The sequence below is a fragment of the Dioscorea cayenensis genome, chromosome 7 (assembly GCF_009730915.1).
Source record: "Dioscorea cayenensis subsp. rotundata cultivar TDr96_F1 chromosome 7, TDr96_F1_v2_PseudoChromosome.rev07_lg8_w22 25.fasta, whole genome shotgun sequence".
In the NCBI taxonomy this organism is placed as follows: Eukaryota; Viridiplantae; Streptophyta; class Magnoliopsida; order Dioscoreales; family Dioscoreaceae; genus Dioscorea; species Dioscorea cayenensis.
Genome location: NC_052477.1, coordinates 22,493,699 through 22,515,613, shown reverse-complemented (window position 1 = coordinate 22,515,613; position 21,915 = coordinate 22,493,699). Strand labels below are relative to the sequence as shown.

Here is a 21,915-nt window from a genome sequence, read left to right as displayed (position 1 = left end):
ATTTATTTATTTATTTAAACAGATATATCACTCATCTTAAATAATATTGTGAGAGTTAGTTAATTCTTTAATGTCTCACTTGATTAAAAAAAAGAGTTACGGTCCTTCTAATGGGAAGATGGTTAACAAAACATGAACATTATATATTTTTATAAAAAAATAATTAATTTTGTTTTTTAAAAAATATGATGAGAAAGTCAAGTCAATTGATAGGTTTACTTTAAAAAAACTAATTAGTTGACTTGAAAGTCATCAGATATTTAAATTTGAAAGAAATCCTACATTATGTGAAGAAAATGCAGTGAGAAAATGTCATCAAGTGGTCATTTGGTACGCTTGACTTGGAAGTCATCAGACATCATTTTCAATGGAACAATTGCGATATCAGCCCCAAATTACAATACTGTCAAACCAAAAATGAAGCTGGATGAGGATTTCAACACTGTCAGATGCAGTTTAGAGTTTTTTGGCTCTTGTGTGCAGCTATTCGAAGGGATTCGGTCTTCAGAGGAAACGCTCGACCCAGGCTCTAGTTAGGTTCTGTGTCTTGTTATTTATTTCTTTGGGGCATTGGTGAAGTCTTTTTTGTGGTTGTACTCTTTTATTTATCCTTATCACATCTAGTGGTTAGAGTTTGTGTTATCTTTTTTTATTAATGCTGCGTGGGTTATCCATGGCCTATGCTGTAGTAACTCTGCTTTCATTCTTCTTCATCTTCTCCCACATTCTTGCTTTTGTGCTACACGTGACAGCCGAACAGTGTCCTTCTTCTTGTGGAAATATCACCATTAAGCCCCCAGTGAATCTTAAAGGCAGTCCTTCCAACTGCGTCAACCCTCGTCAACGGAAGTATGAGCTCACCTGCGATAGCAGCAACCGTGCCATTTTGAATCTATTCTCCTCTGATTATTATGTCACCAACATCTGGTACTTTAGATACCCTTTCCTTGAAATGCAGGTTATTGATGTTGGCATGGCAAACCATAGTTGCAGGCTTCCACTTCATTCTCTGCCTGCCAGCAAGGTCATGAGTCCTAGTTTCCCTTATTACTCATTATATGGTAGCTTATGGGTTAGTTTTGTAAATTGCTCAAATGAGGTGAAGAACAATTACATATACAAGCCTGTCACTTGCTTGAGAAATACTGATAACAAGAGCTTCATCTATGTTATTGCTAGTGAGGAAGCATATAGAGTTGGTAACCTTGTCAGTTCCTGCAGCTTTCTTGCCATGACTGCCATGAGTTATGATGCTGCTACAAACTACTCAGGAACTGACATATTTAAGCTTCTTGCCAAGGGGTTCACCCTTGGTAAGCCTGGTTCTACAAGCTTGGCATTTTTATTGGAAATGATTTTTCTTGCGACGCTAGAGCAGATAACCTCACTTGTAATAGGTATGAATACAACATATTTGAGCATCATTTCACTGTTTCCTTTTACCAGTTCGTTAATAGTCTCATCTATATATATATATATATATATATTTATATATTGAGAACGTTAGATAAATCACAAGTTCATTGAGAAAGTGGAACTAAAATTTTTATTGATATCTGTTTGGCAGCACACACCCTGTTTGGAAGGTTTGTAGTTGCGCCTTTGATAATATGCGGGTTTTTGTCTTACAAGTTTCGTAAGATGATCGTATCAGTTGACAATGTAGAGAGGTTTTTGAGGATGCAAAAAGGTCTTGTACCAACTCGGTACTCCTACACCGACCTAATAGCATTGACTAGCCATTTTAAGGAGAAACTTGGGCATGGAGGATTTGGTTCTGTTTTCAAAGGCCGACTCCCAGGGAACCATCTTCTTGCCATCAAAATGTTGGGGAACTCCAAGGCCAATGGTGAAGATTTCATCAATGAAGTCTCCACCATTGGTAGGATTCATCATGTCAATGTGGTTAAACTAATTGGTTTTTGATCAGATGGTTCACATAGAGCCTTGGTATATGAGTACATGGCTAATGGTTCACTGGACAAGTTCATATTCTCTTCCAACAATAGCTTGAACCATAGATTCTCCTTGCGGAAACTAACTGAGATTGCTTTAGGAATTGCCAGGGGGATTGACTATCTACATCAAGGATGTGATATGCAGATACTTCATTTTGATATCAAGCCTCATAATATTCTCTTAGATCATAATTTCATGCCAAAAATTTCTGATTTTGGCCTTGCAAAGCTATATCCAAGAGACTACAACTTTGTGACACTCAGTGTTGCACGAGGAACTATTGGATACATTGCTCCGGAGTTGATTTCAAGGAGTTTTGGTCTTATTTCCCACAAGTCTGATGTTTATAGTTTCGGCATGTTACTCTTGGAAATGGCTGGAGGGAGAAAGAATGCAGATCAGAGAGCAGAAAAAACTAGCCGAGTTTATTATCCATCATGGATTTTTGATAAACTCAATAATCCAATTGATCATGATGCCCAAGAAATTGATACTGGTGTTGCAAAGCTTGTAATCAGTGATGCTGAGAAGAAGTTATGCATGATCGGTTTGTGGTGCATTCAAATGAGGCCTTCTGATCGGCCTTCTATGAGCAAAGTAATAGAGATGCTTGAAGGTGATGTTGATGACCTGCAAATGCCACCCAAACCTTTCTTTTCTGATTCGAGTCCGACTATTTTAAGCCTGCCATGCTCCAACATCTCACAAGAAGAACTAAATACTAGTTCCAACGGCATAGTTTGTTTAGACTAAAAGAAGTGCTTCTATTTATTTCCTCTGTTTTAATTAAATGTCAGTGAATGATACTCATAAAGGGAAATGATCTTAGCTTCAATATTGCAGCTTGCAATCTTTGATTCATTTTGTTGAGAGCTAAGTAACACAAATCTGATCGCTGACAGAAATTCCATTCATTCCTCGTTATTGTAAATTAAGTGATCAATCTCCACTGGGCACTAAAAACTAAACAAGACAATGCAGTGTTGTTTGGTATGATTCAAATGCATGCAACCTGATCACTTAACAAAAGCAATAGTCATATGCTTAAATCATAATTCCAAATTGCTGCTAGTTATTTTTTAACCATTTTGTTCATAGCTGATTAATGTGCTCTGTTTTATTAATAAAGTAGTAGTTTATCCACTTTTATCAATATATATATATATATATATACTCTATTCTGTGTCTCATACCATTGGTTTTTTCATCCACCTTTTGTAAATAAATAAATAAATAATATGCTCATCGTTTGGAATTAATTTGCTGGCAAAAAATCTTTCCCCTATAATTCAATCCTTGATGTCTTATACATGTTATTTGAAACACAGGAGAGGCTTCTTTATGAATTATGCATATATAGTATAATTCAAACGCTTGCAACCTGATCTCTGAAGCACAGCAGCAACTATAACGAAACTCATTTTAAGCTACTAAAATAAGAAAATAAGAAGCAACAAAAGAAGAAACTGAAACTTTAATCTTCAAAGAAATACTTACCATGAGGCTGCGGAGCATGACTTTTTCGATTAGTGGCTCTTGCTTTATGCCCCTAGCCCTGCGGAGCTTGACCTTGTCTGAATGGTGTAACACCATGTGTGGGATCAGGAATAACCATGTTGAGTCTTATCCTTGTATTTGGATTGAAATATAAGTCTTCTTATTCTCTTTCAATGCATTTATAATTTTTATTTAAGGTACAAGGTTTTTAGGTGGATAAACCACATCTATTAACAAAGAAGACAGTACAACAAAATATAACAGAGAAGCCCACTAGCTGTGGAACACCAAAAACAAAATACAAAAAGGAGACAAACCGTCTCCACACAGGCCACTAAGGCCGCACCAAGAACCCACTAGCCAGCACCGTGATCCGCAACCTCCTCGGAGGATGGCTCCCCTCCAGTCTCCTCTACCAGAGCATTAGTAAACTCCAAGCTCCACTGGACAATCAGCATAGAGCCCTCAATCTTCTCCTTAACACCATCGGACGCTGCTGAGAACCAGGATAAGAGTATACGATTAATCTTAACACATAAAGATTGAATAGGAATCACATAGGCATTAAAAATACAGTCATTCCGCACGAGCCAAATATTCCACACAACAACTTTTACCACTAGGTCTCCCATAACTCTAAGCGATGGCACTAACGAAGACCTCCAAGTACTTCAGACTAGACATGGCCACGGTTCGAGAACCGCTGGGTTACTGAGTTCTCGAACCGCGGTTCGGTTCAAGGAAACTTTGAACCGGAACCGAACCGCCTAGGCAAGGTTCTTGGCGGTTCGGTTCCGATTCGGGTTTCGCTCGGCTTACGCGGTTTGGTTCAACGGTTCCGGTTTGACTGGCTCATACTGGTTCGGTTTTTTTAACTAAATAATTCAATAATTCAAATTAATTAACACAAAAAAATACAAGAATTAATTTAATACTAATATAAGATAGTAGGTTAAGTTAAGTACGTATCACAGTATACCCAAAGGTTTCAATGTTTTTATTTATTTTGTTGTTATTATTTTTTTAATGTTCATGTATGTTATTTGTTTTTCTTTAGGAATTGTTTTTTTATTTTTTTCCTTTTCTTTTTGATTTCTAGTATACTTATATAAGTTTGCATAGTTTACTAAATTGAAAAATCTTGGGAGTTTTATCTATATATTGGAATATATATATATATATATATATCTTTAAATGATCAACAAAAATCGAGCAAATTGATATATATACACATATATATTCATGTTTATTTTATTTTATTTATTTATATATTTTTTTAATGATTCAAATGTTTTTACATGAGAGCATTTTACTCAAAGATATTTTCATTTATATAAAAATAAATATAATTTAATATGAACTACGTTAATTTTTGTAAGTTTCAAAAGCGGAAGATATATAAAAGTCTAGTCTTTTGTTTTTTTTATATTAAATTATAAAAAAATAATATGGAAATCTACTAAAGAATTGAATATTTAAGTACTTCTCGTTAATTAAATTGTTTTAATAAATCCATATTTAATTTGTAACTAATAATTTGTGGCATAATCAATTAATTATAAACTTATCCTCTTGCATGAGTAACAAAGTTTCGCATAGCGCAAGACATATAAGTTGGACTGAATGTCACAAATCGGGACCTAATCGGCTAATCAAGTATTCGAATCGGACCTAATCAATAATCAATTTGGTTAATATCTTTAATTAATTATTTAAAATATCTTTTAAACATGCAATTACTTAATTAATTACTAATTAATGATATTAACAAAAATAAAAAAACCTAATCATAAATGACTTTATTTATATAATATGACATTATTCATATTATATTTATATAATATAATATGAACTTTTGTTTTGAACCTTTGGTTGAACCGTATGTGGAACTGGCGGTTGAACCGCATATGGAACCGCCGGTTGAACCGCCGGTTCCACGGTTTTTAAATTTTGAAACTGGAACCGAACCTTATATGAAGGTTCCGGTTCCGGTTTTAGGACGGTTACGGTTTTTCCGGTTCCGGTTCTGGTTTTTGGCGGTTCGGTTCCGGTTCGGTTCCACGGTTTCGGTTCAAAATGGCCACGTCTACTTCAGACCAAAGTCATAGACTCAGGAGGGTCTGGTATCTACAGAATTCTCCCAAAGACGGCCCACACTTGCCTAGCGAAAGCACAATGTAAGAACAAGTGGTCAATAGATCCAAGTCTCAGTAGACTCCAACAGCCTTAAACTTTATTTATTTATTTTTAAATAAAGTTTATAAGCTATAAATTTATGAAATTTATTTATTTTATATAAAAAAAATTAGTTGACTTGAAAGTCATTGGAGATTTAATTTGAAAGTAACACCAATATATGTGCAAAAATTGAGTGAGAAAATGGCACAAGTACCAATCATCCTTGCCAGCATCTTAGACTAAGTAGATGGCAAGTGTGCAATTGCCACTTGCCAATATTCATCTTGAACCAGTCTTTTCCTAATATCTCCTAACAAATTATTCTATTTTAATTAAAAAATTAGTTAAAATAAATTTACTAAAGGACCAAATTATCATTCACTTCTTCTTTTCAATCTAGGTGGGGTGAGGGAAAAAATTAATTTTTTTTTATTAAATTGAATTATAACTAAAATATAAAGCAAATTGATTTTTTTTAAAAAAACTTTTTAGTAATTACACATTTTTACAATTGTATGTAAATATTTTTTTAGAAAAATTGGATAAACTAAATTAGAGACAAAGTTATAGATAAGTCAACTATACAACAAAAGGAATAATGTAGAATAAACAAAATATAGGTCCACTAATAGTGGATACAACATAACATAATGGACACAAGCTGACTCTACCCTGGGTGAGAATAAGATGGTGAATCTCCGGAGAAACACAAGAAATTATAAAGTAAATAAACTTTTGAGATAGCTATTGACTATTGTCTCTTCGAGGTGCACTGCCTCTCTTTCACAAGGTCTCAGAAACATCATGCTGCACTTAATAGTTGCAATTGAATCCCTAAATCTAGTTTTCTTTTATCTTAGGAACTATATTAAAATATAGTAAACTATATGATTAGTTTTAAGAATGATCAATATGAGGAGTAAGTGAGATGACTTTGAATATATATTAATTCCGCTTTAACAAAATATTCTAAATAATGGCTTGGGCAATAAAGTCCCTTGTTTCTTTAATCAGTGAATGGAGCTAGGATCTCTAAAGGCTCCAACAATCCTTCATATATAATTTAGAAAGACACTAGGCCCAAATAAATAGCCAATGAAGCTCTACACCCTATTAATGAAGGGACAATGGAGTGAAAAATAATTTCTCATTTCAATTGCCCCGTGATAAAGCATGCATGTAATAGTTGGAAGCTTGTATGCAAACAATTTCTCAAAAACAAATTACGTACAACTTCTATAATTATAAGAGGTTGAAGATCTAATTTTGTCTCATGACAATGTTTGAAAGTTGTGGTTTGCTCACATTTAAAAAAAAAAAAAAACATTATCCATGTAAGTGACTATTTCATAAAATTTTAAAGAGAAATTATTTAAAAAATCTAATTTGTTTTTTAAGGGAAAAATATAACTACCATCTCTAGACATAATTATGTAATTTTTAATTAAAGTTTTTGTTTGAGAAAAAAAATTAAGAATGTTTAAACATTATTGTATGTTAAATTTGATTTGAGAAGAGCACTTCATAAACCAAGCCACAATGATAAAATATTTTTATTTACACAAAATATTTGTAACCAACATCATAATGACTGAACAGTTAAGGTATTTAACTCTCATGTTGAAGATTTAAAATTTATGATTGGGTGTAAATAATATGTGGTATGCATTGGCTTATTCAAAATAAAATAAAATAAAATAAAATAATAAAAATAAAATACTTTTCAACAATACTTAACTGAAGTATAAAACCCTTTTTTTTATTAGAATTGACTTTATATCTCATTTGTCAACAAGGGTACGGAAAATTCCAACCAAGTTAACCATCAATTTTTTTTAATAAAGAGGATAAACCTCAGACCATCAATCGTTTTTTGTAAAAAAATATATTTAATAATTAATTCTATAAAAATATTATACAATTTTCCACATTGACTCAACATATAAATTTTTCTGGGTCTTTTAATTTTAATTTTTTTAGCATATATGGCGCTTATTATTATTATTATTATTATTATTTTAATAAAAATAGATAAAACATGACTTTATTAGCAAACTGGAGAACAGAACAAACTGAAATAGTACAAACTAACACTAAATGGAAGCATGAGTAGAGAAAAGCAAAAGTATAAAAACAAAAAGAATAAGAAGTACATCAACAGAGGTGATGCATTTCTAAAATCACACAATAAAGCAGCAAAAGAAAAGAGAACACAGAGGAGTTGACAAAGTTTGCCAGAAAGTGACGGAGGTCAACTCATGCTGAAGGAAGATCGGATCACTGTTAAAGTTAACTCATCGTTAGAACATATTGGCCAAGAACATTGTTAAAGTTAACTCATCCTTATAAGATAAATAAATAAAAATAATAATTTTGCTTTGTTCTATATCAAAATATGCTTACAGAATTTTTTTTGTTTTAAGAGTTCAGTCTTGATTTTTACAACATATTACAATCTCAAAAAGGCTCCGTTAGATGCTTAAAACTTGATCTCTTAACAAAAGCAACAATTATTTATTAAAAAATTAACATACTATGATATCTATATATATACGTACATAGGTAATCTTTATTGGATAAATTATGTATAGAACCATATACTTCCAACTATAACAATTTCAACAAGTATACATTGAATAATTAAGCTCAGTACTCGAAGACCATGACAATACTTCCAATTTATGTCCAACTTAATAGGTAGGGTATATATTAACAAAAGTAATATATTGGACACTGTGGTATGTGATCTTTTTTTCCTATAATAAAAATTTAACACCACCGAAAATTTTAAAATGAATAATCATCCAAAATTAAGCATCAAATATAACTAATTTAAGACTACTTAAATTTATATTATCATAAAAATAATTGCTATATAAATTAAATTTTAACAGAAATTATTTAGTTACCACATTCGTTTGAAGCTCTTAACATATGAAGCAACATTAGAAAAAATATGATTTTTTCAATAAAAAAATATAGACATTATTACTAATAACACATGGCATGCAGAAGTCATTTAAGATTTTTTTTATATAAATATAAATAAGTTATAACCCTAATCCATTGTTTAGAGGAGAAATTTGAGTCCTCAACCTCTCGTTTGAGAAGAAAATAAGTTATTATTATTATTATTATTATTATTATTATTATTATTATTATTATTATATTTTATTTTATTTTATTTATTTTTTTGACAGAGATAGTAGTTTTGAGATGTAATTTGGAGGTGCTTGCTATGTTAGTCTTCCATCATTCACATGATGACTTTGAAGTTTGAATACAAGCACAAGCTAGAAGTCTTGGTAGACGCTTAAATTCCAACCTCATGATCAAGATGATAATGCCATGTATTATTTATTTATTTTTTTATAAAAGCTTAAAAATTTTGGATTATTCACACTTATGCAACAGGCCGAATATATGAAAGGGGTGTGTATTGTGCCTTTGCATAGAAAAAATTATATATTTGTGAGGTTGCAACAACTATTTCATGTTCCAGAGATATGGCTTGCTCCGCTTCGATCTACTGCAACTTTGCTTTTCATTTTCTTGTTCTTGTTTAGAGACGTAACCAGGACTTGATAGTAAAAGGGGTTGAAGCCTAAAGACAAAACAAAAAAATAAAAAGTAAAAAATAATCTAATAAAATAATTATTTTAAATGAAGAATAATGTGCTAATATAACCAAAATTTGAATACACATATTAAAAAAATATAAAGTATAATTTAAAATTTTGTTATTACCAATAGTAAATATATGAGATTTTCAATAATTCAACTAATAAGAATACATCTCATGTTTGTATTTTTTTAAAATATGGTAAAATTGATCCCTCTCACTACAAACAACCAATTATTGTTTATAAAAAAACTTTTGTTGTTTCACTCTAGCATATATGGTACATTATAACATATATGTATATATGTTAGGCCTCATGACCAATTCAAACTTTTTTTAAATTACTAAAATTTGCATATAAGATTTATTTTATTAAAATTTTGAAATAATAGTAATTTTTAAATTAAAAAATAAAATGTACCAAGTAGGATTTGAACTTGGGTGGGTGAAGAGATCATATAACTTATGGGATAAACCCTCTAACCACTGAAGCACATCCACATTCCACACTTTCATATGTCCAAATATTATATTTTACATGGAATTAAGTATAGAAAAATCATAAACTATCAAATCTTATATTGGTTAAAAAGTATTCTCTCCGGTGCCGAGGGGGCTTTAGCCCCTGCTAACCCCCACTTGGTTCCGCCCCTCTAAAGGAAATCAACTATAGGCTCTATCAATCGCAAATTCTCCAATAATGATTGCCACTATGTAATTATGATAAAGTTCACAATGTGCCCTTCCTATGTATACTCATTATTAAATATTTTTCACAATGTTTTAAAAATTGGATATCACTTGAAGTGAGATTAAATTTGAATTTCTTTAAGATTCATTGATTTGATTAAAATGAATTGATGGTGGGGACTGAAGAGATCTTACTAAATGAAAGATTTTTTTTTTTTTAATAAAAGAACAGTTAAATATAGAAATGATAAATCTAAATTTTTTTTAAAATATTAATGGGTTAATGAATATTAATTTTTTCCTTTAAAATACATTTTTAATGGAGATGGAGGAAAAATATATAATTAAAAGAATTTTTTAAATTAAATTGCAGTGAAAAATTTGTTAATTAATCTAACAAAAGTTTAAATTAATTATTTATTAATTAATATTTCAGAAAATATTATGATATGAAATTAATAGCATGTTTAAAATTACACAAGATTTTAGAAATCCCACCTAAAAACACAAAAATGTTGTGGAAAAATTAAAGTTTTAAATTAACAATATATTTATACTATTGCACATAATGGGCATTTATAAAAAAATATATATTTTTTATATAAATAATTTAGTATAAACTATATTCATTTTAAATAATATTAATAATATAGGCAAGTAATACATTAAAAAACAATGGATTTATTCATTTTAAATAATGTGATATATAAGGGTATATATAGGATGTGTGGTTGGTGAATATTAGTTTTGTAAAATTTGTTCTTTTACTTTTAAAATTAAAAAAAAAAATGGTGCCCAACCGGGTTGGCCCGACACTGGGTTAGGATATCTTAACCAATAATTTGACCTTTATAATGCAAACCAGTTACGGGTTGCTGGCCTGACTTCCTCGGGTTAGTTGATTTGATTGGTTTGGGTGTACTGGGCTGGGTCACAAGTTAGCAAGTTTCCCTCCTTATCCGAAATGAACAAAGTTTTGGTATTATAAAAATTATTAAAAGTATAAAAATAAAAAAATGTTAGTTGTTAAAGAGATTGGGCGGAAAGTTGTAAATATAGTAGTCATTGATAAGTTTCTCTATTTGAAATTCCAACATGGCATAAAGCAGTCCTTTGATAAGAGATTGATCCAGGTTGATGAAAGCTTTGACGAAAGTCATCCACATATTAGTCACTTGGTTAAGCCACTAAAATTCCTTTTTATCTTGTCTCATTTAGCAACTAGATAGACAATCATTGGTACTGCATATATGTGTGATTTCATTATTGGTGTGATTATTTATAAAAAAAAAACTAGTATAAGACACATATATTCTAATATTATTTTTATTAAACTACATATAAAAAACTAAAAATAATCAATATGAAAAAAAAATTAAATTCTCAAAAGTATGAGTCAAGCAATTTAAAATTTTCACCTTAGTTAGTCTAATATAATTGTTTATCAACTCACAATTAAACATATATTTTAAGACAAAAATAAATAATAGATCTCTAGATTTTTCCTTATATTTTCTCTTTTAATTTTTAATTTTAAAAGAAATTTCTTATTAGATCATTTTAAAATAAAATCTCATTTATAACTTATTATTTTCTTTCTTCTTCTGTCTTAATGACGCTGACAAATAGGATTAGTTTTCAGTTTGAATTTGTCAAAAAATTTAAATTTATTTCAGATCACATTCGCACCATTAAGAAAATCTTCATAATCAATTAACCACACAACCACCTTGATAGAGTTGCCATTTAGACTTTTATTGCTAGTCAAATTGGACAAAAAAAGCTTTAAAAAAAATATTTATTGTTAGTCAAGCAGAGTAGTATTTAATATAGTTGGACGAGCAATTAATTTTCAATGAAATAATTTGAAAGAATACTTTACCATAAATGAAAATAACAATAATAATAATATTGTTTTAAACAAAAAAAAGTTATGAATCAGCATACTTTTCAAGTATTCTCATTCTCTCTCAACCGTTCTTTTGAATGTACACTGAGCCATATATAAGTTGCCATTATTAAATTATATATATATATATATATATATATGTTATATATGACCCCAAGTTGAGCGGCTTGAGCCTATAAAAGGTTTCACACCACACCATGCCATAGCCAACAAGAATGCATAAGTTCCTGGACACGCCTTCCCCTCTGTGTCTAACTATGGCAGAGGATTCCACTAAGCAAGAGAATAAGAAGAAGAAGAAGATGAACAAGCAAGGTGGCTTGAAAACCATGCCATTTATACTAGGTAATTAACACATGCATTTCTCTCATCTTTCCTTTTTTTCATTTTTGGCGATCTCTAATTCCAAATACAAAGGATGATGATGATTTAATATTTTTGTTTCTGTAGCAAATGATATTTGTGATAGATTTGCCATGACTGGGTTCAATGCAAACTTGATCACTTATTTGACTCAAGAACTGCACTTGCCTCTTGTCCAAGCCACAAACACACTCACAGTCTTCAAAGGTACATCAGATTTCACACCGATAATCGGTGGTCTTATCGCCGATTCATTTGCCGGACGTTTCTGGACCATCACCGTCGGCACCATCATCTATGAACTGGTAAAATTCACAACAATTTCCATCTATCATAGCATCAGAGCTTAGAATAATTACTTTATTGTATTCACAGGGAATGATTAGTTTGACTGTATGTTCTTTTCTGCGGATGTTCCGGCTTCCGTCTTGCTCTAAAAGCCAAAAGTGCCAGCGTGCTTCTTGGTGGCAACTTCTTGTTATTTACATGTCTTTACTATTAACATCGATTGGTTCCGGTGGGATACGGCCTTGCATCGTCCCTTTCGGAGCCGATCAGTTAGAATCCGGCGATCCAGAGAATAAATGGAAAGGGAGCTTCTTCAATCTCTACTTTTTCTGCATGGGTGTGGCGACAGTGACCGCACACACTGTGGTGGTCTACATCCAAGACAATGTGGGGTGGGGATGGGGATTGGGTGTGCCCACACTCTCTATGTTTGCATCTTTGCTAGTCTTTATGGTCGGTTACCCGCTTTATATAAAGTTAAAGCCTGGGGGTAGTCCATTGAAAAGGTTGACACAAGTTGTGGTTGCAGCCATAAGGAAAAGAAATGCATCCAAGCCAACAGACCCAAGTCTTCTCTACACTGACAAGCAGTTGGATGCAGACATATCCACCAAGGGGAGACTTTTCCATACCAGCCAACTCCGGTCAGTAGAAAAATATTTACAGTAGCTCTGATGCTTTGTTAGATGACAACTAATGATTTTTCATGTTTTCAGATTTTTTGATAGAGCAGCGATTGTCACAGAGAGTGACAAGTTACAATTGGGTGAGTTGAGGTTATGGAGATTATCGACAGTTCATAGAGTAGAGGAGCTAAAATGTATTATCCGAGTGTTGCCATTCTGGGTAGTCGGAATCTTGTTGGCGGCCTCTGCCTCTAATAACCATTCATTCTCAATACTACAAGCTCGAACAATGGACCGACATATATCATCCAATTTCAAAATTCCTCCGGCATCGATGTCCGTCTTCTCTGACATTGCTATGCTAGTCACCCTTGCCATGTATGACAGAATCTTCGTCCCCTTGGCTCGTCGGTTTACTAATAAACCTTCTGGTTTTACTAGCCTACAACGTATTGGTATTGGTCTTGTCATCACCTTGTTTTGCAATGTGTCCGCCGCACTTGTCGAGGTTAAGAGGAAAGCTGCAGCAGCCGAGAATGGATTGATAGATGAACCGAAAGCTGTGATACCAATAAGTGTGTTTTGGTTGGTGCCTCAATATGCTATTCATGGAATTGGTGACGCTTTCATGCAAGTTGGTCAAATGGAGTTTCTATATGACCAAGCACCGGAGAGCATGAGAAGTGTTGCAGCAGCTTTGTACTGGTTGGCCATATCCATTGGGAGCTATTTGGGCACAGTTTTGGTTAGTCTTGTGAGTAGAATTACAGAGAAGAGTGGGGAGTGGTTGCCGGATAATATTAATAAGGGGAAGCTTGATTATTATTATTGGCTTGTGGTTGGATTGCAAGTGGTGAATGTTATGTATTTCCTTGTCTGTGCCATGTTGCACACTCTGAAGCCTTTGGAAGTGATGGAAGATAACCAGATATTGAAGGCTGAGGGAAGAGAAAGTGAGGTTGGTGAAGGGCGTGAAAGTAATGGGACCTCTTTTGCATAAGACTTTATTGTATTTGTTTTGTATTATATGTGCCTGTATTTTAGTGGTATTTGTTAACATATATATGTTGGATATTAAGGTAGTTGTGGAATCAAATAAAAGTTAAACTTGCCACCAGAATTTGGAAAAGTTTTCCTTATCCAAATTATAAAGTAATATTTAATTAGAAAGTTGTGCTTGTCTAGTGTCCAATTAATAGAGATGTTCATCATTGGGAGATTTGGAGGGGAGTAATTATCCGATAAATACTATAGAGAATTCGGCAAGTTGAACTCCGGAGCTCCATGCCTTTGGAAGAATTTGAAGTGTATTTTCACATATATTAATTACCAGTGTTAGTGTTGCTTAACAGTAAAGCATAGAAGTGTCATATAGAAGGTTAGGGGTGGAATGCAATTTCATAATGTCACTTATCCTTTTGTAAAAAAATATAATTATATATATATTAAATGTTAAAAATATTTATTTTAAATAATTTTTAAAAATTATTTTTGAACAAAATAGATCATTCGTGGTAAGTTTATTAAGATAAATATCCAAATTATTCACCACGAGATGATGTTGAATTAGCTAGAAATAAAAATTTAAAAACATATTGTTTCGTTACTAACTAGCAACAGATTTGAGTTTCATTTTTTGTTTTAGAAACAAAAATTATATCTGTTTTAAATTTAAAAAATACAACTTTAATCCATTGCTAATCTATTTCTATTTTGGAGAAGACCTGAAATCCATTTGTAAATTAGCAACGAATTATAAATATAACATTCTCGAAATTAAAAACTATAACTAAATTGAAAATCAAAAATAAATTAAATATTATGGATCAATATAAAAACAAGGAAAATATAGAATTAAAGTAAGTCCTAGAGATTAATGTGGATTAACAAATATCTATATATAGATATGTTTTTTAACCCTAAATTTATTCTTTTATTTTTCCTCACAAAGGCCCCATTTTTCCCTTCTAAGCTTCCAAACTTTCCCCTTCCCTTACCTTAATTCTTCGAGATTCCTGAATTTCTTTACAATCTAAAGGGTTAGATAATATTTTAAAAAGGCTATTGACATTCAATATCGGTAACCAAGTGAGCAAAATATGGGTGAAGTAGAGGATGCACAATCTTTGGTTTAGCGTTGGGTGAGAGGTAAGTATTTTATTTCTACTTATATAGGATTGTATCTTTGACTATGTTAATTTATATATATGATTGAATGATTAGATTGAGTGATTACTTTAAGTGACTTGTATGTGGATGTATCCTTTATCAGGTGAATATATGCATGTGATGAATTTATTTGCATTGAGGGATTACTTTATATGTGTGTGTGTAAACGTTAAGTACAATATTGTTATTCTTGGATTGATTGCATGGTGGAATTTATGTTATCCTAAGATAAGACTAAATTCTTATGTTTCAGACATAGATGTGTTGGAAAGGAGATGATAAAAATTTATGGTAGCTAGAGCGAGATTTATTTAATGTTATGAAGTGAGATATGTAATAATCATAAAATTGTAGATGACTACTGCTTGCTTTGTTTAAGTATGTCCTTTAGCCTAAAGATTTATGTTGTGTACTATGATTTTTCTTGCACCTGTCCATATAGGTGACAATAGGGTGTTGATACTCTCCATATAGGTGACGATAGGGTATCATGGTACTATGTCCATATAGGCGATGATAGTTGTACTAAGATTGATAGGATTGGGATGTGCATCCATAATAAGCAACTATAGCGTATGCCCGGAGAAAGAGATATGCCCATTAGACCATTGGATCATTGAACAAACTTAACTAGGTCAAGCTATGCCCAAATAAATAAAATGGAATAATTAATGATGGTATAAAATAAGTAATGCTTTGTAAATTTCAGATTGGTATGATTGATAATGCGTAATATTTGATTGTTCATATTTTTTTATTATAAGAATTTAATTGATATGGTTGATTAAAGGTGTCAAACAGACCGTGCCGGCACAGTCAGGGCACGACATAGACCCCCGGGCTGTGCTGGGTTGGAGGTTTGCAGCCCACTGGCCCGTGTCAGGCTTACATGCACCATAAGGGTTTTTATATATATATATATATATTTATTTATTTATTTATTTATTTATTTATATTTATATATATATTGTATATTTTCAAAATTTTAACCAATGAGGCCATCCTCTTTTATGTTTTTAGATTTCTCCTTTTTCTAATAATTTGTTAACAATTTCTGGATTCTTTTTTATTTTCAGATTTTTAACAAAAATATAAATATAATATAATGGGTTGGGCCACGTGTTAGGCCTACCTTAGTAGTAGATGGGTCGTGCCGGCCCGACACGAGTTCATGACGGGTTGTGTTAGCTCGGCACACACAGCGCACGGGACATAGTGGGCCGATGATGTGCAGGGCTAAGCCGACCCATTTGACACTAGTATAGTTGATTTCATGTTATTACATATATATCATTGTATGATTTGTGATATAATTGTATAAATAATTAAATTGTGTACTCATTGAGTTGACAGCTCAACCTTTGTCACCTATTTTTTAGGAGTATACAAATGAGATTTTTTTTATTTGGCTAGCAGAAAAGAGACGAAGGGGTGTTACAATCAATTTGTTTTTAAAATTAGAAATGAATCTCAAGTCTGCTTGTAAAATAGAAAGGTTGGAACATATATATTTATATAAAACATGAGTGTCAACTCATAAAGTAAGGTTTGATTATTAAATTGCTTTACAAAATCCCTAGAACTTAAATTTTTTTTTTTTTTTAATAAAAAACTCATGTATAACATATAATATTACACATTATAAAAAAGATATTTCGATATCTTGTAACCCAATTTAATATATCAAATTTTACTATGTGGTGATATTTTAAAAATAAATTAATGGTTAAGATTACTAGTATTTTCATCATTTTCTGTTTCCCAGAATCATTGATGTTTAATATTTTGTATAATTATCATTAAGTTGGGAAGTCAGCTTAATTAATATAGTGTGTGTATATAATATATATATATATATATATATATATGTGAATGCCATTGTTATAAGAAATTGGGAAGGATTTTAAATGTGACGAAAATTGTTAATAAAATTTTCAGCTTGATTTTTTTATCTTGTTTGATGGCAAGAAAGAATTTGCTAATTTTATGATAAGTTTTTTATGACATAATACTCACCTCCTTTTTAACTTGATTTTACTATGAAAAAGAAATTTTTCTTAAAAGTGGGCTAATTTGTATAATAAAAATTTTATTGCCATCCTTAAATGCGATGAAGTAATTATGCAATTTATATAGTCAATTGAGATGCAATATATTCTGCCGTTAATATGACAAATATATATATATATATATATATGATAAAGAGATAAACTATTTCCATGTACAAAGGAGAGTAGTAATTTATTTTTTTCCTAAGTGAGAAGTTGAATGTTCAATGCTTTCTCACAAGAATGGTTGAGAGTTGTGGCTTGTATCCATTCACTAAAAAAAATTATCAAATTTCATAAGGATTCGAAAGTTTCAAACACACAAGAACTGGTTGGTTGCCTATATATCTTCTTTAAATTCTAATCTTCGGAACATTTGGGATCTCATTTCCTGAGCAATTATTTGGAATACTTGGTTAGAGAGAAATAATCAAACTTTACAACTTAATTGCTTATCCTTTCATTCTATTATTTTGAAGACTATTAACATGCTTCTCTCTTGGTTATCTGTAGCTCTAGTCTCACCTCAACAAACCAACCTTGAAGCTTTTCAAAGGATAAAACGCTCCCTCAACTTCTTGAGCGCCAGGTCTGTAGATCACGCCGGCGATCCAGAGATCAACCTCCCCAGAGAGTAATTCTCTTTCTTCTGTCTCCAAGCTCGGGCTAGCCTGTGTCTCCAAGAGGATGTCTTCACTGACTTAGCTTTCTTTCTTCTGTTCTTTTTCTGCTCTTGCTCCTTTTGGGTTCAGCGAATCTCGTACTTGGTGAGGTCTTAGTCTGCCTTCATTGTTTTGTTATGTTTTATTTCTTCCCAGTGTTTGTCCTGATCCTCTTTCCCTTCAGTGTTAGTCTGTCTTCTTTTCAGTTTCCCTTTTCAGTGTTTTATGCTGTTTTTTTTTCCAATAAAACTGTGGTTTATCCACATTTATTCAAAAAGAAGGCTGGTTAGTTGATGAATGAAGTTATAAGATTAATGAAATCACTTTTAAAAAATTGAGCTCTAGAAAGACTTTTATCACTAAATATTGAATTTTTTAAATTGAGAGTTAGTAATTCACTTTTCTCTGTTAGCAAATATTAAGTGATATAATCTAAAAAAACAAAATATGGGTTATAAAGCTCAACTTGGTAAAATTTCATACATTGTGATATACTTTTGTATATCAAATCTTAGTCCATACAGTAGCAAGTAGAATAAATTAAAAAATCATTTTACAAAATAATGCAATTATTATTTTCTTTGAAGATCTCATCGACTTAAAATATTTTGAACAATTATCATTGAAGTGAAAAATGTTATAATTAGTTTTTACTGTAGATTGAAATAGTCCATTTCTATAGATTTTTCAGTCCAATACTATAGCGGTTTAGTTCTGTAGCAGCCCGGTCTTTTAGTGATCTGTTACTGTAGCAGTCAGTTACTGTAGCAACACGAATTTTTTTCTCTAAAAGCCTTTCTTCCTTTGTTCTTCTTCTTCTCTAGTTTGGCCGAACCCTTCTCTCATCCTAAAATTTTTCCGGCCAGGTTTTCCGGCGAACCAAATGTCATTTCCCTTCCTCCCTCACTCTTGAACTTGGTAGGCTTGGATTTAATGTTTTATACCGTATTTTCTTTTTGTATTTTCTTGTTTTTAGATTTTTTTTAAACCTAGATTTCTCCATGGATTTAGTTATTTATTTGCTCAAATTGAAGCCATTGACTTGTTGTTCATATATGAGAATGTTTGTGAAGAAATTTCTTGAATTGGTGTTGTAAATTGGGAGAAAATCATAGTATAAGGGCCGGTTTACTGTAGCAAATTCGATGTTATTGTAGTACCGACAATCTTTAGTTGTTTCTTTGATTTCTTTGGACTAGAGTGAAGCTAAAACCCTCAGGAATTCATTGGTAACATTTAGACCTAGTTTTGAGCTAACTCTTGGATCGAATTAAGGTTCTTTGTTAGAAAACTTAGGGTTTTTCTCATGTGATTTATTTTATTTGCTAATTATTGTTGTGTTTTGTTATACTTTGGCAAGGAGAAGTCTTGGCTCGAGCCAAAGATTTAGCCGAGGAGTAGTTAGTGAGGAAGACAAATCGCCAATTCGGTGAGTGGAATTGTTGAGCATAGCTTTAATTAGAAGAGTGCCAATAGGTAGATATGAATATACATATATATATATATATATATATATATATATATACATATCATGTTTTAAGTAAGTTTTATTGATTTATACTTGTTTGGTATTTTGGTGAATGATAGTTATTATTGAGAAAATCTTGGATGTCTCATTTGGCTTTTGATTTGTTATTGTTGGATTTGTGATATATATATATATATATATATATCCATGAGTTTGTGAAATCCTTATTTTGTATGAAACTTGAGATTTGTTGTGGAAATCATTGATTTTGTGAAATCTAAGGCTTAAAACTCATTTTAAATGGTTGAAAGGAAATGGTTACCATGTTGTTTCTTGTGTGGGATTTATAAATTAAATTGTGTTAAAAGCTTGAGCTTTCCTTGTGTTTTATCTTGTCCTCGTACAATGGTCGAGGTGTTGTTGATTGATAAAAATGGATGACTTTTATACTCCGAGTGGAGTTGTGTTTATTGTGGTGACTGTATGGTGATATCCTAATGCAGTAGGCGGTCTCCACGACCAGCCTGTTGAGGTGGCGTGATGACCGACTGATTACTACGAGGGCCAGTTCAAGTGGGAGTGTAGAGCCCTGACTGGATATTCATCGGGTAGCCGGAGTCACCAACCGGTGAGCTGATGGGTCAACGTCAAGGGCATGAGTACCTTGATGACTCTGAACCTAGCCATGGCCACAGCGAAGGTTTAGAGAGTTTTCTAGACCACGTTATGCTGGGTGAGTGTTGGGTATTGTGCTAATTTATTAAAACCATATTTTGTGGTTTTGGTGTTGTAAACCCTAGTTGGGGTAAAAATGGTTTTCTTGGTATTATTATGTTATTTTAATCCTTTGAAGACTTCTATTATATGTGTTAATGTTTCTAAACTAGTATTGTTTTGGTAAAGCTTTTATTTTGATGTTTTATTAATGTTATTACTGTTGGTGTATTTTCTGCTAAAGTTGTGCTAACCTCCCCTCACTGAGTAACTTGAGTTACTCATCCCTCTTTCTTCCTCCTACTCTGTTGCAGGTAGTAGGTGTGACTGTGTGGCAGCGTTCTATCTTCTGTTGTATTTCCTTCAGTTCATGTATGTTGTTGTTGTCATGGAACATATTGTAAGACCTATGGATCCACTAGTGTGTAGAAAACTTTGTTGCATGGTTTAGTATCTAAATAACTCTTAAACTTTCATGTACTAGCATTTTCTACTGTTGTTAGTGTTGTTTCCTTATGTATTTGTGAACCTCTATATTTTCTGTATCCTACTGTTGTTGTTGTTGTTGTTGTTGTTGTTGTTGTTACTATTGTTGAATTCCAGGTGTATTGATTTGCCTTGCGACGTCCTGAGGGTTGAGTGGCGGGGTATCCCTCCTCGGGATTGCTGCGGCAATTGTCGTGTCCTGTGGACCCGCGAGTCGGGGCGTGACAGAAAATCCTAGCAATATGTAAAGCGATCCATCCAAGTCCACCACTTGACTTTTGCCATATGTCTTGTTTCGCTATTCTCCTTGAGGTCTTGGTCTTAGTCTATCCACCACTGGTGGACAGCTGTACTTCTGTCTTCATGTTCTCTTTAGTTCCTCTATGTCTATTTCACTATATACTATTTATGTTACTTTGTTCTAATCATCTATGTACTAATCTTTCTTGAATTAAATTGTGGTTTATTCACTTTTATTAAAAATATGAAAAAGTACAAAAAACCCTTGTGGTTTCCGAGATTTACAAAATAAAAAATAAGGTTTTTTTCGATTCCATGATGTGTGGTTTCTCAGATTTGCAAAAAGAGGAAAAACAATCAACGGTGTTAACTGTCATTTTTGATAGGGGCAAAATCATCCATTCATGTAAAAAATCACCACATGGCATAAAAACATGATTTTAACATGATTTTGTTTGATTTTTGGAATTTAATTTTTTTAGTAAAATTTTGGAATAGATTAATAAACTTATATATATATATATATATATATATATATTATGTCATATAAGTTAGTTTTTAAATGAAATGATAATTTTGCTCATTTAAGTTAACACTGTTAATAGCTTGGTAACAGTTTTTCTTCTTTTTTCAAATTTGGGAAATTACACATCATAGAATTGGAAAAAACCTCACTCCTTATTTTATAAATCTCGGAAACCACAAGGGTTTTTTTTGTACTTTTTCCTTAAAAATATTTTTTGACAGACTACCCTCCTAATTAAGAGCGATAGCTGGGCTTTGCCCTCTCAACACAATCCAAGTATTGTATAGTAGTCGCCAAGTTTATCCATCGAAGGAATTCAAACCCATGACCTACTTTTTATCTCGCTTTAGCGCGTTTCGGTTGGTGAAGATTCATGTGAGAAATGTATTATCATTTAGCATAAAGACAGAACAGTTCGAGGACAACAAAGTCTATTGCTTAGTAGGTAAATAAGTATACTTTCTCAAGGG

At 32.0% G+C, this 21,915-nt stretch overlaps 1 protein-coding gene and 1 pseudogene across 1 annotated transcript; both read left to right on the top strand.

The window, feature by feature from the left end:
- The first annotated feature begins 493 nt into the window (after positions 1-493).
- On the top strand, positions 494-2,794 carry LOC120264555 (annotated as a pseudogene).
- A 9,215-nt stretch (positions 2,795-12,009) lies between these two features.
- LOC120265974 (protein NRT1/ PTR FAMILY 3.1-like) lies at positions 12,010-14,249 on the top strand. Its single transcript, XM_039273917.1, has 4 exons — positions 12,010-12,200; positions 12,306-12,523; positions 12,594-13,150; positions 13,223-14,249. The coding sequence occupies exons 1-4, from the start codon at positions 12,071-12,073 to the stop codon at positions 14,130-14,132; spliced, it is 1,815 nt and encodes a 604-aa protein (XP_039129851.1). The 5' UTR covers positions 12,010-12,070; the 3' UTR covers positions 14,133-14,249.
- The last annotated feature ends 7,666 nt before the right edge of the window (positions 14,250-21,915 follow it).